General features: G+C 43.3%; 2 protein-coding genes across 9 annotated transcripts in view; one reads left to right on the top strand and one right to left on the bottom strand.

Annotated features, from left to right (window-relative positions):
* Nucleotides 1-1,602: 1,602 nt before the first annotated feature.
* On the bottom strand, nt 1,603-12,985 carry hdx (highly divergent homeobox). 4 transcript variants are annotated; one of them, XM_077022684.1, is made up of 11 exons: nt 12,847-12,985; nt 11,238-11,601; nt 10,767-10,913; nt 9,433-10,527; nt 8,993-9,043; nt 8,540-8,686; nt 4,505-4,706; nt 4,232-4,311; nt 4,004-4,120; nt 2,477-2,599; nt 1,603-2,054 (listed from the first exon to the last, which is right to left on the bottom strand). In XM_077022684.1, exons 2-11 carry the CDS (start codon nt 11,271-11,273, stop codon nt 1,908-1,910), a joined length of 2,145 nt encoding a protein of 714 aa, XP_076878799.1. In that variant the 5' UTR covers nt 11,274-11,601; nt 12,847-12,985; the 3' UTR covers nt 1,603-1,907. The 4 variants fall into 4 exon arrangements, with proteins under 4 accessions (XP_076878799.1, XP_076878800.1, XP_076878801.1 ...); XM_077022685.1 differs by having other exon boundaries at nt 4,004-4,123; nt 4,235-4,311; XM_077022683.1 differs by having other exon boundaries at nt 1,613-2,054; nt 4,004-4,123.
* Nucleotides 12,986-14,289: 1,304 nt separating this feature from the next.
* The window catches only part of LOC143527458 (connector enhancer of kinase suppressor of ras 2-like), a 59,348-nt gene continuing 55,584 nt past the window's right edge, over nt 14,290-18,053 (top strand). For 2 of the 5 annotated variants that reach the window (XM_077022688.1, XM_077022687.1), the window contains exon 1: nt 14,290-14,883. In XM_077022688.1, coding sequence (XP_076878803.1) covers nt 14,820-14,883 — 64 coding nt within the window. In that variant the 5' untranslated portion in view covers nt 14,290-14,819. The remainder of the gene's footprint in view (nt 14,884-18,053) is intronic. The other 3 variants (XM_077022689.1, XM_077022690.1, XM_077022691.1) reach the window with 2 other exon arrangements.

Genomic DNA, 18,053 nt, shown 5'->3' with positions numbered 1-18,053 from the left:
TGTTTTTGTTAGCTTGTTTTGTTTTTCGATGTTCCTAGGATTGCTCTATTCTGGACGGAGATCGATGCTGCTACTCCTGAGGTCTGCTGGAGCCAGTTCAGGGGTCACAGTCCGAGGTTCCTCTATCACAACAGCAATGTCAGTTTTAACCTTCCACATTCTCTCTTTCTTCTTTCAGTTCTTCTTATATTCTTATAGTGTCTTCTATATAACTGCTTATATTCATCCCATGGATATTTCTATCTCTTGGTCTGCCACATCTGTCACCGCTGCCCTTTTCTGCATCTAGTCTATCATGGTTGGTTCATCACTACTTGATGATCTGGCTGGATCTGGAGGTTCCCCAGGAACCTTGCTGTCCCATCTGGACTGAGGGCTAGGGTCACTCACCTTGCATATGTCGCTGTATGATTCCTGCCACTTCTCTCACTGTGTGCTTTTCCAGCATCTTGCAAAGTGTGTTTGTGTATATACATATATAAACACACACACACGCACACACACACTTTACTTGCACAGCCGATGAAGGACCTCAGTCAAAAACATCCTGCTTCTCTGGAAACATTGTGTACTTTACTACAATTTGTCTGTCTCTATCTCTCTGAGAGAGAGAGAGAGAGAGAGAGAGAGAGAGAGAGAGAGAGAGAGAGAGAGAGAGAGAGAATAAATAAAGAGAGAGAAAGAGAAGGGAGAGAGATATTAAGAATTGTAGAATTGTAGAAACAGGACATTTTAAAAAAAGATCCTTCATGGACCTCAAGGACATTGTCCATCTGTCCATAAGTAAGCAGATATAGAGTGCACTTACTAACCTTGAGTACTTATATATATATATATATATATATATATATATATATATATATATATATATATATATATAGAGAGAGAGAGAGAGAGAGAGGACTGCAGTGGTACACACTGCACACGTCTGTGTATGATTCTGTATTGCAGCACATTTTCCAGAATTCTTGCATACTTGCATACAGGAATGATGAACTCCTACACTGTGGTATGGCCTCAGGCCTGTATTCAAAACCATCTGAGTGGCAGCAGTAGGATCAGCCACTGGGAAGTAAAATCACCACCAGTAGTAATGAAACCCAGTCTTGAATTCAGGAGGCCAGTACTATCCAGCTAGATCTGATTACAAAGATAACTAGTTTAGGTTGGCGTGAGCTGCACATTAACAGGAACATTACGACAACCGAGGGCCATTTTAAGCTGAGCTGCTTGGCTCACTAGCCTATGAAAGCTGCATGGCAGAGCAGTTTTTAGCATGACTGATGTTTAATGTTTAATGAATATCCCAGTGCAGTTAATACATGGCTTTCAATGCTATTAACGTATGAGAAAGAAGTCCAAGAGTGCAACAAACATAAACAAGTGTTCCTAACATCTCAGAGATGTTTGGGTTTATTTCCTGCTCCTTCAATGGGGATACATTCTTCTGGTTAACCTGTTTGTGACTCATACGCGCTTTAATTTTGGGGGAAAGAATATTTTGGAATTATCTATAATTTAATTGTCATTTCATATATCACGGAAATTAAACAGAAAGAGTATGGGATGCTTGACTGGCTCAACAAGGCTTGACACAGAAAATGTTTCATTTATAGTGTGTTATCAGACTAGTCTGATTATCAGAAAGATAACTAATGGCTATATAACTACAAAGATAGCTAATGCAAACATGCCTTAGATAATTGTCTTATAAAAGAGACCACAGCTAAGTTAGTGGTGTTTATTGACATGTGACTGGATTCACTCAACAATACAGTCTGATATGTGGTAAAAAAAAAAAAACAAACAAAAAACACAATATAAAATAAAGAAGGCCTTAGTGGATCCTTCGCAGTTATTGAGAAGCTCCTACAGTCAAAGTGTGGACCAGAGAGGAGACGCAACGGTCACAACGGCTCCGTGTCCTCCTCCTCCTCCTCTGATGCAGAGGAATCCTTCTGGATGGAGGTCATCTCAACGCTAGCCTGCCCATCCATTTCCAGGCTTGGTCCCAGGTCTGCTTCTACTTGCTGAGGTAGGTTGGCTAACAGCTCCTGCAGTAGCAGACATTGTGATCAGTAACGCCACGCTCATGGGTTCAGGTCATCTCTTATGCAGTGCAAATCTATGTAATAACATTCAATAGGTTCATGTCACAACCAATTTGAGAATTTTGGCTGTGAGTTTCATAGCTCCATCTATTTTATGTCACGGTAGAGGGATCACTTTCTTGGTGAGAAAAGTGAAGTCAAGGTATGTTATTACAAATAAAATCCTGAACTGTTGTTTTATTTGTGCTAATCATTGTTGCAACACAGTGTGTAATCTTAGAACGTTGGGCTATGTTTTGAAGGAGCTTTTGCAGTGGAACAATGGTGAACGCAGACTTGAAAATCTCAGTCCAGTCTCACAGAAATCTCGCCTCGCCACCGTTGTGGGCCTTGGCAGAGGCTCAGCGTGTCAGCGTTTTGCTCACCTGCTGTTTGTCTGAGTCACTCTTCTTCAGCGCCATGACTAGGCTCTGGGTGAAGGTCCTCAGTTCATAGTACTGCCGTTTTTGGTTCTCTAGCTCACTCTCAAGGTACTGGACCTCCTCATGCTGAAAGACAGAAATGGCTTCATCAGGTGTTTTCTGATTTAAATTTTAAATCTTCTTGCACATGATTTTTCAAAATAATTCCTTACTACATTGGTGCAATATTATTAGAGAAGCATCTTTCCTAACATATTTCCTAACTATATATTATATATATATATATATATATATATATATATATATATATATATATATATATATATATATATATATATTTTTTTTTTTTTTTTTCATAGTTAATTTCATCATGTCAGTGGCCAGTGTAAGTTTTATATTAATGCAACGTGGCAGAAAAACATGTAAATTATACACAGTAAGTTTATATTTACTGCTAAAAAAACTCATTCATTAATCATTGTGCTCCAACTTCACAATGCTACCCAAAATTGCAATTATTTTCAAATTATTAGAACCTAAATGCCAATAAATTCCATCGCAGCTCTTTGCGAAGCCTAGGACGTCAAGGCTTGAACCAATATATATTAAAAAAAAGCCAGATATTAAAATGCAAAAGCAGCCAAAAAGTGTCGAGCGGCCAGTCCACTCGGCCCAGCAAATAGGGCTCCTGGAAGCGATTTGCTCCCGTCCCGATTTGTATGCAAAGCCGGAGGAAGCTTCGGCCGGAACGGCGCAAAGCGGAGCGCGGTGACCTCGCCGGCTCGCCAGCCAAGCAGAAAGAGCTTCATTTAGAGAGGGGATTACAGCTGAGTGGCACTGCACTGTTTCAGGCGTGACTGGCCATGCGGCACTGGGGTGCTGAGCTCGAGGGAGGGGCGGGGGGTGCGCGGCTATATGTCTGTGGGAATAAAAAGGAAATCTGTGTAGTTAACAATCAGTTTTCCAGATAAAGAATTGAGGAACCAGTGCCTGGATCAGAATTCAGGATACATTAAAGCTGTTCCAATTTCACGCAGGTTTGACTCTCCGCTCGCACTGCGAGAGACTCCGCTTCGTGTAAGCGTTTTTTGAACTTTCAATCAACATTCGCCTGACCCAGCCGGGGATTTCCAAAATAAAAGTCACCAATGGGCATTGTTTTTCAGTGTAGGCCAAGGAAGTTGTTGTGATATGTAGCTTATGATCCAGAGTGCTAGAACACTACTCTGCACCTCCAAAAAACACTGTTTTCCTTTAATAGTGTACAGTAGTAGTCAATCCTGAATAATATACAACAAGCATACTACCTACAAACCTTATCATTTACACACTTTGTGTATTTGTAGGGTGCATTTGTAGGACAAACCCAGTGAAATGAGGCTAAACAGAAGCACAAGAGGAACAATTGAAAACACCTCGAGTGCAAGAAATGCAAAGTAAAAACAAATAAAAACAAAAGTTTCGTCCAGGTGCAAAAGAAAACTTGAGGAAAAAGAGAACACAACCATGAGCTGCCTCCTTTGAACTTACTTTATACTCCAAGAGACTATGTAACTGTTCCATATCTGTGGCCACTACGTCACCATCAACATCGTCGTCGTCATCATCGTCGTCATCGACAATATCGTCCTCATCGATTATTTCAATCTTCTGTGCAGATATTTCACAGCAGCACAAACAGAGGGAAAATATTTAGAATTCACGACACAGCACGTGCAAAAAGAAAAGTGCAAGAAAGAAAAGAAAGTCCCATCCTACCACGTTTTCAGCAATGGCGGGACTATTTGAACCATCTGTCCCGTCCTCATTCTCCTTTAGGAAAGAGTTACTGGCTCCATCTTTAAAGACCAAAGGGAAAACACTGACTAAAACTCAATAATATCTGATGTCAGAGTGAAAAAAGAATTAATTAAAAACGTATTCAAAAAGTGCAGAGACAGCAAAAACACACACACACACACACACACACACACACACACGTGTGACGGGAACAGTGACGCTCTATGTACTTGAGAAAAGTATCCCCCCTACCCTCGGACAGACCGACAGACACGGCATCGGTCTGATCGCAGTCCTCTGGGGACATGAGAGACTTGGGCTCGTCCTCCTCGGGGGTCAGAGGTGACAGAGAATTAGTGCTGGCTACTTTGGGGAAGGTCGCGGGTCCACCTTTGGGAGGTGGGATTTCAATTCCCATCAGTCGATACTTCCTCCTGCGGTTTCCGATCCAGGTCTACCAGAACAAGACAAACAAGAAGTATTGGATGACACAGTTTTAATGGTAGCTATGAAGGCTAATGCTGTTAAACTACTGACTGGTAACACAAAGTTGCTGGCAACCGAGGGAACAAAATCTGTTGTTTCTAATATAAAATGGCAATTTACAGATAACCTCAATATTCCAATCAAATCAAATATATTTGTATAGCGCTTTTCACAACACATGTTGTCACAAAGCGCTTTACAGGATTTACAAGGTTAACAATACTATGGGTCCAAAACCCTAATGAGCAAGCCAAAGGTGACAGTGGCAAGGAAAAACTCCCTAGATGGTGGGGAATAGGAAGAAACCTTGGGAGGACCAAGACTCAAAAGCGAACCCATCCTCCATTGGGCGGCCCGTTAACACACAAATTACACAAAAACAAATTATACAGACAAATACACAAGTTACAAACAAATCACACAATCAGGCTAAGTATAAGGTAACTAGAATGAAAGTTCTGGGTGTTGATATTGTCAATGTAAATGTCTTATGATTAACGCCAGGTTTTCATTCCGTGTCTGAGTGATGATACTGGTATTGTAGGCTCCAACTGCAGTGTTACTCCCCAGGTGAACCTCGGAGAAGAAAGCTATGTGATGTGGTAAATATGTAACAGATTATTCAAAGGCCAAACTAAACAGATAAGTCTTTAGTCGAGTTTTAAACATTGAGACTGTGTCTGAGTCCCGAATAAAGGCAGGAAGATTATTCCACAGTTGTGGAGCTTTAAAAGAAAAGGCTCTTTCACCTGCTGTGATCTTTTTGATCCTAGGAACAGTTAATAACCCTGCATCCTGTGAACGTGCTGGGTTATAATGATCACTAAGTTCACTAAGATACTCTGGAGCTAAGCCATGCAGTGTTTTATATGTTAATAAAAGTTTTTTATAATCAATACGGAATCTAACTGGCAGCCAATGTAATGACGATAGTACAGGACTAATGTGATCAAATTTTTTTGTTTTCATTAAAACTCGCGCTGCTGCGTTCTGAACCAGCTGGAGTTTGTTTATCGATTTACCAGAACATCCAGCTAGAAGACTATTGCAATAATTTAGGCGAGAGGATATGAATGCATGGATTCGTTTTTCCGCATCACTAGTATTTAATATGTTTCTAATTTTAGCAATGTTGCGTAAGTGAAAGAACGCTACCCTAGTTATATTATTAATGTGTGAATCGAACTAGAGATCTGGGTCTATTGTGACACCTAAGTTCTTTACCTCTGCGCTGGGGGTTATAGTAAAAAAATGTAGATTTAATGCTACATTACGTATCTTGTCTCTCGCTGCCCTAGACCCAACTATTATTAGCTCAGTTTTATCTGGATTTAGTGCTAGAAAGTTACACGCCATCCAATGTTTTATCTCTTCTACACACTTCTCGATTTTACTGTTTACACCTAAATCATCGGGTTTAGCCGATAAATATAGTTGGGTGTCATCTGCGTAGGAGTGGAAACTGATGTCGTGCTTATGCATAATCTCGCCTAAGGGTAACATGTAAAGTGTAAATAGAAGTGGTCCAAGGACTGTCCCTTGTGGAACACCATATTTAACCTGAACAGATTTAGATGTTTTATTATTAACACTTACACGTTGGAAGCGGTCGGTCGGATATGATCTAAACCAGGTGAGTGCAACTCCTTTAATACCTACCGTGTTTTCTAGTTGGCTAGAATCTGCGGATCGAGATTCTGTTTTTTAATCAAGGGTCTAATTACGGCACATTTTAATTGTTTGTGCACATATCCTAGGTTAAGGGAACAGTTAATCATATTAACTAAGGGCCCTGCAATAGCTGGGAGTAGGTCTTTGAATAGACGGGTTGGAACTGGGTCGAATATACATGATGTAGGCTTAGACGAACTAATTAGTGTTGTGAGCTCTTTTTGCGATATAGGATCGAAGCCATTTAGCTCAGTAATATTTTCGGATGTGTAGTTACTAATACATATACTACTGGGGTTGGATTGGAGGTTAGGCTGTGATGTATTATGACTCTGTAGTCGGATAATATCTATTTTATTACTAAAAAAGTTTTAAAATTCATCGCTAGTGTGTGTAAGTGCCGTATTAGAACTAGTGTCATTGATATTTCTTGTTAGTTTTGATACAGTCGCGAAGAGAAATCTAGGGTTATTTTTGTTGTTTTCTTTTAGTGTCGAATAATATGAGGCTCTAGCTTTTATTAGGACATGTTTATATTTGACCACGGCGTCTTTCCATGCGATTCTAAACACTTCTAGTGAGGTGGATCTCCATTTGCGCTCCGCTGCTCGAGCTGCCTGTTTTAGAAGACGAGTGTGGTCGTCATACCACGCAAGCTTTTTTTTTTCTTTCATGCAAGCTTTTTCTCCCTAATTAATTTTGTTTTAACTGGAGCTACACTGTCTAAGGTATTGCTGAGTGTGGAATAAAACTGTTGTGTTGCCTGTTCTAATTCATTGGGCTGCAGTGGCATAGTGTTCGGTAGCTCTGGCAGTAAGTTTATAAATGTTGCTGCAGTGTCGGATGTGATAGTGCGTGTGGTTTTTATATGGCGCATCTGATGTACATCGTATAAAGCTATTTCATATATCAGTAGGGAATGATCTGAAATGGCGTCATTTTGGGGGATAATTGCCAAATGTTCTATGTTTAACCCTTAAGTAAGTATTAAGTCTAAGGTGTGTTTACAGTGGTGAGTAGGTCCTGTCACATTTTGAGCTATACCTATTGAGTCTAGGATGGAATTGAATGCGGTTTTCAGTGGGTCTGATTTATTTTCATAATGAATGTTGAAATCACCCACAATTACAAATTTTTCAATTGTTAGGACTAATTCCGAAAGAAACTCAGCAAATTCCTTAAGAAATTCTGAGTAAGCTTCGAATGAGTTAATAGAGGTGGTTGGTTTTACAGTAAAACCTATATTTGTGTCATATATTGTGGCTACTCCACCTCCACGCCCTGTGATACGGGGCTGATGAACATAACTGTATCCAGGAGGAGCTGCTTCATTAAAACTTACATATTCGTCTACTCTAGCCCATGTCTCTGTTAAACAGAGTGCATTTAGTCTGTTATCTGAGATTATTTCGTTTACTATCACAGCTTTTGATGCAAGTGATCTAATGTTTAGCTTAATATTACTGCTCACTTCATGTTGATTATTTAATTTTATTAGATTTTTAAAACATATCGCCCTGTTATTCCTATATCTGCCACGGTTAACAGACACAGTCTCAATGGTTTGGTAGGTAGGGAAGTAAGTTCTACGGGAAGTAAGTTCTACCTAACAAATGGCCGTTGGAAACCGTTTTTTTTTTTCATTTTTGGGTGATGTTGTCCTTAACCGTCTGTCTGTTGTCAGTTGTATGTATCGGCACCGTTATTTTGTTGTTTTTGTTGTTTTGTTGTGTTAGCGCTTGCTAACAACTGTCCGGTCGCTGCTACTCCGTTGCCGTTAGAAACACAGAGCAGTTGCTCTGCCTTACCGGTGCACTGCTGAAGTTCCGCTCAGTTTCGGCTGCAGTTAAAAATAAACTTTCGGTTTTGTTCTCGGAAGATGCTCTGGTGTTTCTTCTACCCTTTTATCTCATCGATATATTATATTTCAAAATTTTCTAGGTGAAAATCTCCTTCTCCCGTACGTTCTCCTCCACGGCGCGGGGTCTTTCACCCTCACACGCCGTGAAAATAAAATGCACAAATATACAGTAGTAAAATAGTAAATAAAGACATCCTATAGTTTTCCATTCTGATAAAAGTATGCAGGAGTAGACTGCGATCACAGCGGGTGCTTTAATGCCTACAGACCTTAACGATTTCAGTGTCCACGTTGAGCTCAGCGGCTGCTGCAGAGATCTTCTCTCGGCACACGGACCCCAGGCTGGTCATGCCGTTGTCCCAGTAGCGTTTCAGAGTGTGTAGGTCCACGTCAGTAAACTGTGTTCTATCCTGGAACTACATCAAGACAGCATATATTGTCCAGATAAGTAACTGCAGGGTACTTAGTTAAAATGCATAGATATCAAAAACTGTAGACAAAGTTTCCAGAGAAACAGGATGTTTCAGAGAGAGGTCCTTCATCAGCTGTGCAAGCAAAGTGCTCTCTCTCTCTCACACACACACACACACACACACAGTGTATGCTAACTGAAAAGCGAAGCTACCACTTCGGTGTTGCTATCATCTTGCTCTGCCTGTCCTACCAAGTGAAGTTGAGGAGTTCAGTTGTCGTAGGACCAGAGGGGACATGGAGACACTTACTGTTCTCTTACGGGAGTTACTCAGCAGCCAGGGTGCCGTCATACTACTTGCCTTGCAGAAGACATATAAAGGTTTATGAGTACACTGCAAACATACAACAATCTCACACTAATCTACCTGTCATTTCCCTCAACTATCTCTCAACTCTACTGAGTGAAACCCCAACGTTACTCTCGCTGAAGTCCATGAACAGCTGCAAGAGCTACGTATTTCGTTACAGACGTGTTCAAATATTTGCATGATCTGTTCCTTTAAAGACCTCTAAGCCCCGTGCACAACTTCATGAAGCTTTTGACTGAGTCGGTGTGGTCAGAAGAGTCTGAATCAGCTGAAAGCCACTAGCGTATCAATCAACACAAATGTGGTGTGTTCTAAAATGCTCAATTATATCGCAAACAATGCTAATAATAACGAGCAAACTTTGTAGTATTTCACCGTACCTTGAGGTGAGGAGGAGTCGGTGAGATGAGCCTGAATGGGTAGCTGCCTCGGGGGGCGGAGCCTAGTAAGGAGCTGTTGGTTTGGCAGCCCTTCTCTCCAAACTGGACGGAGTTTGGGGAATCAATAGCCATCTGGCCACCTTCGGTCACTGTGTACATGCCCCGGCTATCGAGCAAAGAAGGAGCGCCCGCCAGGTTCCTGGTGTTCTCCACCGCACCACTGCCAGTGAACTTGCTGAGCTGGATTTGAGCGCCCATGTTAGCCAGCTCCTCTTCCCTCGAGTACTCGTCGTCGGCGTCGCCCGTTTCCATGGCAATAGAGAAGCTTTCCGACATGTCGAGCGACCACGGCTTTTTCGCCCCTCGCTCCTGACTAGTTCCAGCGGGTGGCCGTTGCAAGCCTTCTGCCAGTCCGGCGATGGTGAACACCTGCTGGATCCTGACCCCGCTCTCCGGGGAGCTGGCTGGGGGGTTGCGGTGCGTGGCCGGGGTTTGCTGGTGCGCTGCGGGCGGCCAGGGTTGGTGCTGCGAGGTCCCGTATTGCTTCGCCCAGCCAGGGGGTACGGTGGCCGGGTCTCGGGACGGGAACGACCTCCTCATCGGACCGAGCATCGGGGCTCCGGACGTGGGCGCGTGGGGGGGTTTGCGTTGGAGAGCGGCCACGGCCGAGCGGAGGGGGGCCGCGTCGGGTCGCGGCGCCGCTCGTGCGTGCAGACCCGGGTCGGCCTCCGTGTGCGGGGGCGCCGCCTTCGCCCCAGCCCTGCCGTGGGAGGCGGGGTCGAGGCGGGCGCGGGGGAGGGAGTACGTGCCCGTCACGATGACGTCGCCGCTGCTGTTGGCCCCACTCCCGCTGCTGAGGGGCGAGAGGGATGACGGGGGGGACGAGGACGATGAGGGACAGGAGGCTGGGGGAGGGAGGAGGTGTGCTGGGGCAGGAGCACGCTGGACCCCCCGCACCGCAGACAGGTCCGCCGTCAACACCGAACCAGCCACCAGGGCTCCACCGGCCGTGCCCAGGCCGTGGTTAGGGACGCCAACCACTCCGTTCTTATCCGCCTTGGAGGCCAGCTTTCTCCTTTTGTTGCCAACCCATGTCTGAAAAGACACACATGGAAAAGCATCGAAACGCATTCACGACACCACAAACTAGCGGCTGACGAGAGGGAACATTTGAGTTATTTTGCCGTCACGCACAATTTCAAAGTGTCCAAAACTGAAGGACTCGAGCTTTTATTACAAGTCTTATTACAGATGAGATACAACAGCAAAGTTTTTCCACTTTCCCAAGACATAAGGCATTAAAATGAACAACTCCTATTGTCCAAGATGCTTACCCTGACCACACTGAAGTCCAGCTTGGTCTCCTGAGCACACTGCAGGATGAGCTGAAAGCAGCTCTTGCTCTGATTGGTCATTCCATTATCATAGTAGCGCTCCAGGATACGCTGTTGTTCGACACTGAACACTGACCGCAGATTCATCTGAGGAATAGAGGACACCATGGAACAAAACGCTACTAAAACCCGTTTTACAGAGGTAAATATCACAGCTGATCACTTGGCTGTTCACTACTGAGCACTGATTTTTTTCAGCGTGAGAAATCGGATGAATGGCGTGTCAAATGCGTGTGTCTCACGCTCATTGCGTGAGAGTTGGCAACCCTGCTAACCTATACTGAACAGCCAAATCTCATTCGTAGTTAAGGCCGACTGATAATAATGTACTCTGAATCACCATAGACCCAAGCACACCTTTCTCAACCTGGGTTGTACGTGCATATGTAGACGTTCCTCAGACGTACTTACAGTGTGCACACTCCGCTTCTCCTGCCATGTCTCCATGCTTCTGGTGCCTGACCGAGGGGAGGTCCAGACGTCCGGCTGACTGGGCGACTAACGGAGTGCTAACATGCAGCTTGGATGGGTTTCTTCTGTGCGCCTCTCAGCCAAGCCATTCAGCATGTGTGACACCACAGATGAACTCCCTTTTACTTCCTTAATGTTGTTTTTTTTTTTTTACTTATGAATGCCAAGCGATGATTTGGCAAGATTGTGTGATCTAGCATCTTGTAGTGCTCTCTGTAGATAAGAGTTTCTTACACTTTGGCATGATGAAACACTGGGTGGAGCAGATGACTTACTGTTTCTTGAGGAGTTGGTCACACTGAGCCTGCAACATGATAGGAGAGCTCATGTCACTGGTTAGAAGTGCTCTGCTCATCTAATTAATGTACAACCTCAACATTACGAAGGACTGCAATAGTGAGAAGAAGAGTTTAAAAATGCCACAACTGTTTGGTTTTTATTCTTTACCTGTGAGCCACTTACTTTATAAAAGTTAGATAAAAAATCTAAGATTGCGTAAAAGTGGTGCTAAATGTATTTTCATCTTCAGACTTGACACAATGGCTTCATTTTCATTTACTTAATATATAAACTATGGCCATGTGTACATTTCTATCTTTGCACAACAGTGTAGGCGATATCCACACAAATACGTTATGAAGTAAAACACACACACACACACACACACACACACACACACTTCGCTCGAGAGAAAAACAAACGAGCGAGTTTCAGGAAATATTTTAGGCCTTGTGCTTCGGACAGATAAAACCTGCTTATATAAAAGAACTAAAAGAGCTGTTCGTGTTCACATTGAAGTGAATACAGAGAGGGCAGGTTAAGGTGAGCGGTACACGAGATCATACGGTAGTGTGTCGTTTAGCCCAAATGCTAAAAACATTGTATCGCAGCTCAGACGGACAACCGTGTGTGGAAACGTTGATCAGCACTTTAGAAATCAGTCCGCCGGTCACTCGGCTGCATTTGTTCCCCATAAAGCAGCTCATTTTGTAGGTTTGCAGTAAAAAAAACACTTTTATTCTGTTGCCGTCCGCGTCAGTAACTCTAATGCTGCCTTTGAATATTCGTTTAAAGCCCTAATGAGAGAGTATCGCAGGGTTATTCGTGTCTTTCCTCCTTTTAAAGCCCTCAGCGCGCATGGCGAGCGTGTGAAATAATCCCCACATATCAAACTAGAATTGATGAAGAAACGCGGATCCTCCCTCCCAGTTCAGCACAAGGGTACAACTGCACCACCGGAATCACAATCCTGAATGGAAAAGCCTAACGCAACTTTCAGTATTAAATCAGACGAGCCAGAAAAGCATTAAGGACAGATCCCATCACAACAAAGCAGCAGGATTTGAGGAAGCAGCTGCGCATTTGAGCAGAAGGCGATCCAGGCCCGGGAGGACCATGCCAGCTCGATCCAGCAGGCTAAACTTTTCTTTTATTTGCACCGCTTGCAACCCAACGCTGGTGAAAATACATGAGCCGGGCTATTTATGGGAGCCTCCTAGTCTCGTCGAAAGCGTGTGAAATCGTGGAGCGTATTAAATATTATAGATACCTTTTTGTTGACAAATCAACTGCCGCTCGAATTCAGCAGATTTTTTCACGAGTCCCTTCGCCAGACAATGAAATCAGAACGTCCGATCATCAATTCTAATCATGATCGTGACGTAGGAGTAGACAGGAGCCAATCAGCGCTCTAGGTCCGGGCTGTGACATCCGCACCGAGTGGAAACTGAGCGCTCTTGTCCCGCCCACCATTGACTTTGTGGGGAGACGAGGAGGGAGAGAGGGAGGGAGGGAGGGAGAGAGAGAGGGAGGGAGGTCATTTCTAAAAGAAGCAAATATCTCAATTCCACATCGTTTAAGAGAAATAACAGCATGCAGTAGTGTGGTAAATCAATATCCTTGCGAAAGAAAAAAATATGATAGGTATTTAAAGAATGTTGTCTTGTAAACGTACATGGAGAATGAGTGATCATTTCTGTAACTCAAAAAGAAAGATATGCAGATTTCCTTAGTGTTCATTGAATAATAAATTACCCTACATTCATAATATCGTTTAAAATATGTATTATTTTATTATTTACCAAAACCGCTACACCTGACATTATTATTATAAAATTATTATTAAATAATAATAATAATAGCTTTTTTCTTAGGTTTTAAAATGTGAGCGCATTATTTCCTCATTCTGTTTGTTCTTTATTTATTTTATTCCTTTTATGTTCCTTTAATGTAAGAATCATTTTACCTGCCATCAGAGTTCAAAACCCTCACAAACGAATGGGAACATGGCATGTTTGTATTGAAAGCCTAACATAATTATAGGTTTCATGGAGGGAATAATTTGTGACGACACGGATAATAGAGCGTGCAGGCTTCTTATGCTTAGTTAGGCTACTTGAAGAAATGTAGATCACCAATACGTCTAATAGAATAATTTTATTTTACACGACACACATTTTTTTACTCTAAAATATTAAAGACATACCAGTAAAATATGTTAATTGTTGCATGCTGATTCCCTAACTCGAACCATTATAACTTTTCAAACTGCGTGAACACAGAATAGCACAAATAATATAGTAACCAATTGTCAGTGCACTATATGCACAGCAGGGGTCGCAGTTGGAGCTCTAGGGCACATGTAGTAGTCTGGTTAAGAACTGTGCTGTTTCTCTATTTGGGTTACAGAGAAGAAATACATAATCCTTTTATAAGGGTTACTCTTTACTAACGTGCCTGTTGTAAAATCATTTAATGTAATTTAGTGAAAACACTAGCATATTACAGTATCCACAGAATAGCCGATCTTTCGGAACTTTAAGGTAATTTTGTGTGTCACAAATTTGACGTTATTCTATAAACTTACTTTTACCGAGTGAGTGAAACAGTAGTTGCATTATACAACAGGTTTAGATTCGTATAGTCATTTTATAGTTCTCTAACTATTTGGGTTATGACTATCGTTTAATCTGAAGCGGATTAATAGGTTATCCCTAACTATTTTTTTCATTTCCAAGTATTTTTCATTTAGGTACACAGCTACCAAGCAGATAAATATCGAGTTATTTAACGTTGTATACTGCATTCGTGTTACTTTATTGATTGATTTATTTGCGCGTGGACTAAGCACGGTTGTTGCTGCTGCATCATTCTTTGGACCTGACTTGGCGGTCCGTGTAGTGATGCTGCGGCGTGTCGGAGAGAGAGGGAGGGGTTGCTACACTGGCTCGCGCTGAACGACCTCACTCCTCTACAGCGGGCTACAGCCGAGAGCTCTGGCTGGCGCGGAGGGCGCGAGCCGCACACCCGTCCATAGGTAGGAGCGCGTGCGTGCGTGGATTGCACCACCGCATCCTGTTCATAGAAGCTTCAATCAGCCAGTCCCTCTGAATGACAGCGTTGTGCTACGCTCGCGCTCAGCGTTTTCTAACGGCTTACCAATGCGACTACTAATTCCACCCCATCCAGTGAGAACGGTCTGTTTGCTTTGATATTAATTCAGAAGACGTTGTGACATCGATTATGGCCCTGGTAATGGAACCTATAAGTAAATGGAATCCCAGGCAAGTCCTGGACTGGATGAAAGGTAAGATGCATGTATTTCTTTCTGAGTAAAGTGATTAAGTGCTTTTGATTAAAAAAGCAACATTCTCTGCCCGGCTGTAAATTAAAATGACACCTCATGCATGCGTGATATGTTATGTCATAAAGTCATTAAGTCAATAGACGTGAGCTATAATAAGCAATTTCTTTGCACCGGCAGCGAAGTGTGTGGTTTACATGGCAAACCAAGCTTTGCGCGTGTATATTTAAGCCTTTTCTGCCTGTCGTAGTATCAAGGAAAAGTCTTACATTGTTACGCTATTACCATGCATGTAATATCAGGCAATTGCTTGACACCCCATCGTAGTTTAGGAGTAAGGTCAGTATTGTCATCAGTTGTATTAGGTCTAAGCGACCGATCACAGCCGCTGCAATAATACTAGCACCATGGACAGCTCACGGTTACGTTTTCATTAATAGCCTCTGTGAAGAACTGTTGGCAGTTTACAAAGCATCGGCACAGCCTCAGAGCTAAACATATGTGTGATGCAAGGTGTGCTACTTTACTCATTCTGTCACGCTGAACCTAATTACTCAATGAAACTGCGTTTTTAAGAGTGAATGAGAACTAGCTGCACTCCATAAGATGGATTTGTAGATGAAATACAGTGTTTCTCTGCAGGCTTTTACTTGTCCAGTTTGATAACACTAATGTGAATGAGATGAAAATGAAAGCTTTCAGCTCCCTTGTTTAATAGTGATTCATTGTGCTCGGTGCAGAGAACCGGTTGTGAAGTTCGCTTGATAGAATACCATTAACTATCTTGTGCAGAAGACAAATCACTGAAGCAAATGCAACGTCTGGCCGTGAAAGCGACTGTAGGATCCAGCGTATGTGGTAGGACTGTATTATCTGTAGGATCCAGCGTATGTGGTAGGACTGTATGATCTGGCCCTTCCCTGCTGTGTAGTGTCTGCCTGGATGTTAAGATTCTGCTACACTTATGAAAAAGACAAGCATCAGTATCAGAAGGAGTGACTCATGACATGTAAAACCAGTGAAGCTGTACTTACTTGTCTCGTTCTCACTGAGATATTGGTGAGTTAGGGCTTCGTCTCCGGAACTGGCTGACGGGAGATCACTGTCTCCCACGTCATCTAACAATGGTGAACATTGACGAGTGACTTCCAGTGTTTAACCGTGTCAATAACTGATTATGCTCATCAGAAATATCAGCAGGTGTCAGATTTGCTCGGGTCAGTTATGACCCATTTGGTGGTTCTCTACAAGCCCATGTATCATCATATCATGCCTTTTGCCTTATGCAGTGTAACGTGCGTTTTAGGGAAGTGATTAGAGCACTGTGTAAGTGATCCAAGAAGACCGTGAGTGGTTACTGTCGTTCTTTCGATCCTGTCTGGACCGTTGTTGAGGCCGGAACAGAAGCAGAGTGCACACGAGAGACACGAGTCCAATCAAGCAGATAAGATTCTGGACCTCTCTCCTTGTTTGTCGTATTCATTTCTGATGCCTTTCCTCGACTGTCCGAGATCATTTCAGTTCTGTTTAGAGACCACTTCAGGGTTCGGGGTAGCATAAAGCTGGAGATTCAATCAGTGATATGTTGGGGGGGGGGGGGGGGGTAGAGGTGCTTTTGAAAAGCCTCTGGGTGTCTCCGTTTATATTCACAGCACAAATCCACTCCTGTCCACGCTCTCGCTACCGATTCTATTGTGTAAGCAGCGTGACAACCGGGGCTTTGGGGAGCGACCCTCAGCACTTGTGCACCTTGAACCTCCGGACACGACGATGTCGCGGGTTGGTCGTCACCATGGCAACCTCGCCCCGGTTCCGGAGAGCGGCGTGTTGTGAGGGGTGGGGGGGTGGGGGGGGGGGGGGGGTGGGGTGGTGCTTATATTAGAGGTACACACTCCTCCACCCCCACCTTTGACGTGACGTGTGGGGGGGGGGGGGGTGATTCCGAGCGGGCGAGGCACTGGCACGTGGCTGCTCTCATGGGGAAGCGATGTGGTTTTGAACAGTAAGAACCGCTGGGTTTGTTGGATCAAGTGGAGAACTGAGGATCATCTCCTCGTCTGGTTTAATCAGCCATGTGCCCCAGCATGTGTTCCATAATGCAATAAACACGTATTACATTATTTAGGCTTTGCACTTGGACAAGGTACAGAAGCTTGAATACATGTGTGTGTTTGCGTGTGTATCCTGCACAACAGAAACAGATGGAGTCTCTAAAATAAAGAAACAGGCCATTTTCAATTCCATAGAAATCCACAGATTACCTTCCATTGTCTGTTTTCACTGGCAAGATGCCTCAGTGCTTAAAATGTAGCTGCCAAGCAAATCTGCTCCAAAGCAATTAATGCCAGCCTACTAATGCCAGTCTACTAATACTAGTCTACTAATGCCAGCCTACTAATGCCAGTCTAGTAATGTCAGCCTACTAATGCCAGCCTACTAATGCCAGTCTACTAATACTAGTCTACTAATGCCAGCCTACTAATGCCAGTCTAGTAATGTCAGCCTACTAATGCCAGCCTACTAATACCAGTCTACTAATGCCAGTCTACTAATACCTGCCTACTAATGTCAGCCTACTAATACCAGCCTACTAATGTCAGCCTACTAATGCCAATCTACTAATACCAGCCTACTAATGTCAGCCTACTAATACCAGCCTACTAATGTCAGTCTACTAATGTCAGCCTACTAATGTCAGCCTACTAATGCCAGTCTACTAATGTCAGCCTACTAATGTCAGCCTACTAATGCCAGCCTACTAATGTCAGCCTACTAATGCCAGTCTACTAATGTCAGCCTACTAATGTCAGCCTACTAATGCCAGCCTACTAATGTCAGCCTACTAATGCCAGTCTACTAATGTCAGCCTACTAATACCAGTCTACTAATACCAGCCTACTAATGCAAGCCTACTAATGTCAGCCTACTAATGTCAGCCTACTAATACCAGTCTACTAATACCAGTCTACTAATGTCAGCCTACTAATGTCAGCCTACTAATACCAGTCTACTAATACCAGTCTACTAATGCAAGCCTACTAATGTCAGCCTACTAATGTCAGCCTACTAATACCAGCCTACTAATACCAGTCTACTAATACCAGCCTACTAATGCAAGCCTACTAATGCCAGCCTACTAATGTCAGCCTACTAATACCAGTCTACTAATACCA

The sequence above is a fragment of the Brachyhypopomus gauderio genome, chromosome 11 (genome assembly GCF_052324685.1).
Source record: "Brachyhypopomus gauderio isolate BG-103 chromosome 11, BGAUD_0.2, whole genome shotgun sequence".
NCBI lineage: Eukaryota > Metazoa > Chordata > Actinopteri > Gymnotiformes > Hypopomidae > Brachyhypopomus > Brachyhypopomus gauderio.
The sequence above is the reverse complement of the archived record's forward strand: the minus strand, read 5'-3'. Positions and strand labels throughout refer to the sequence as shown.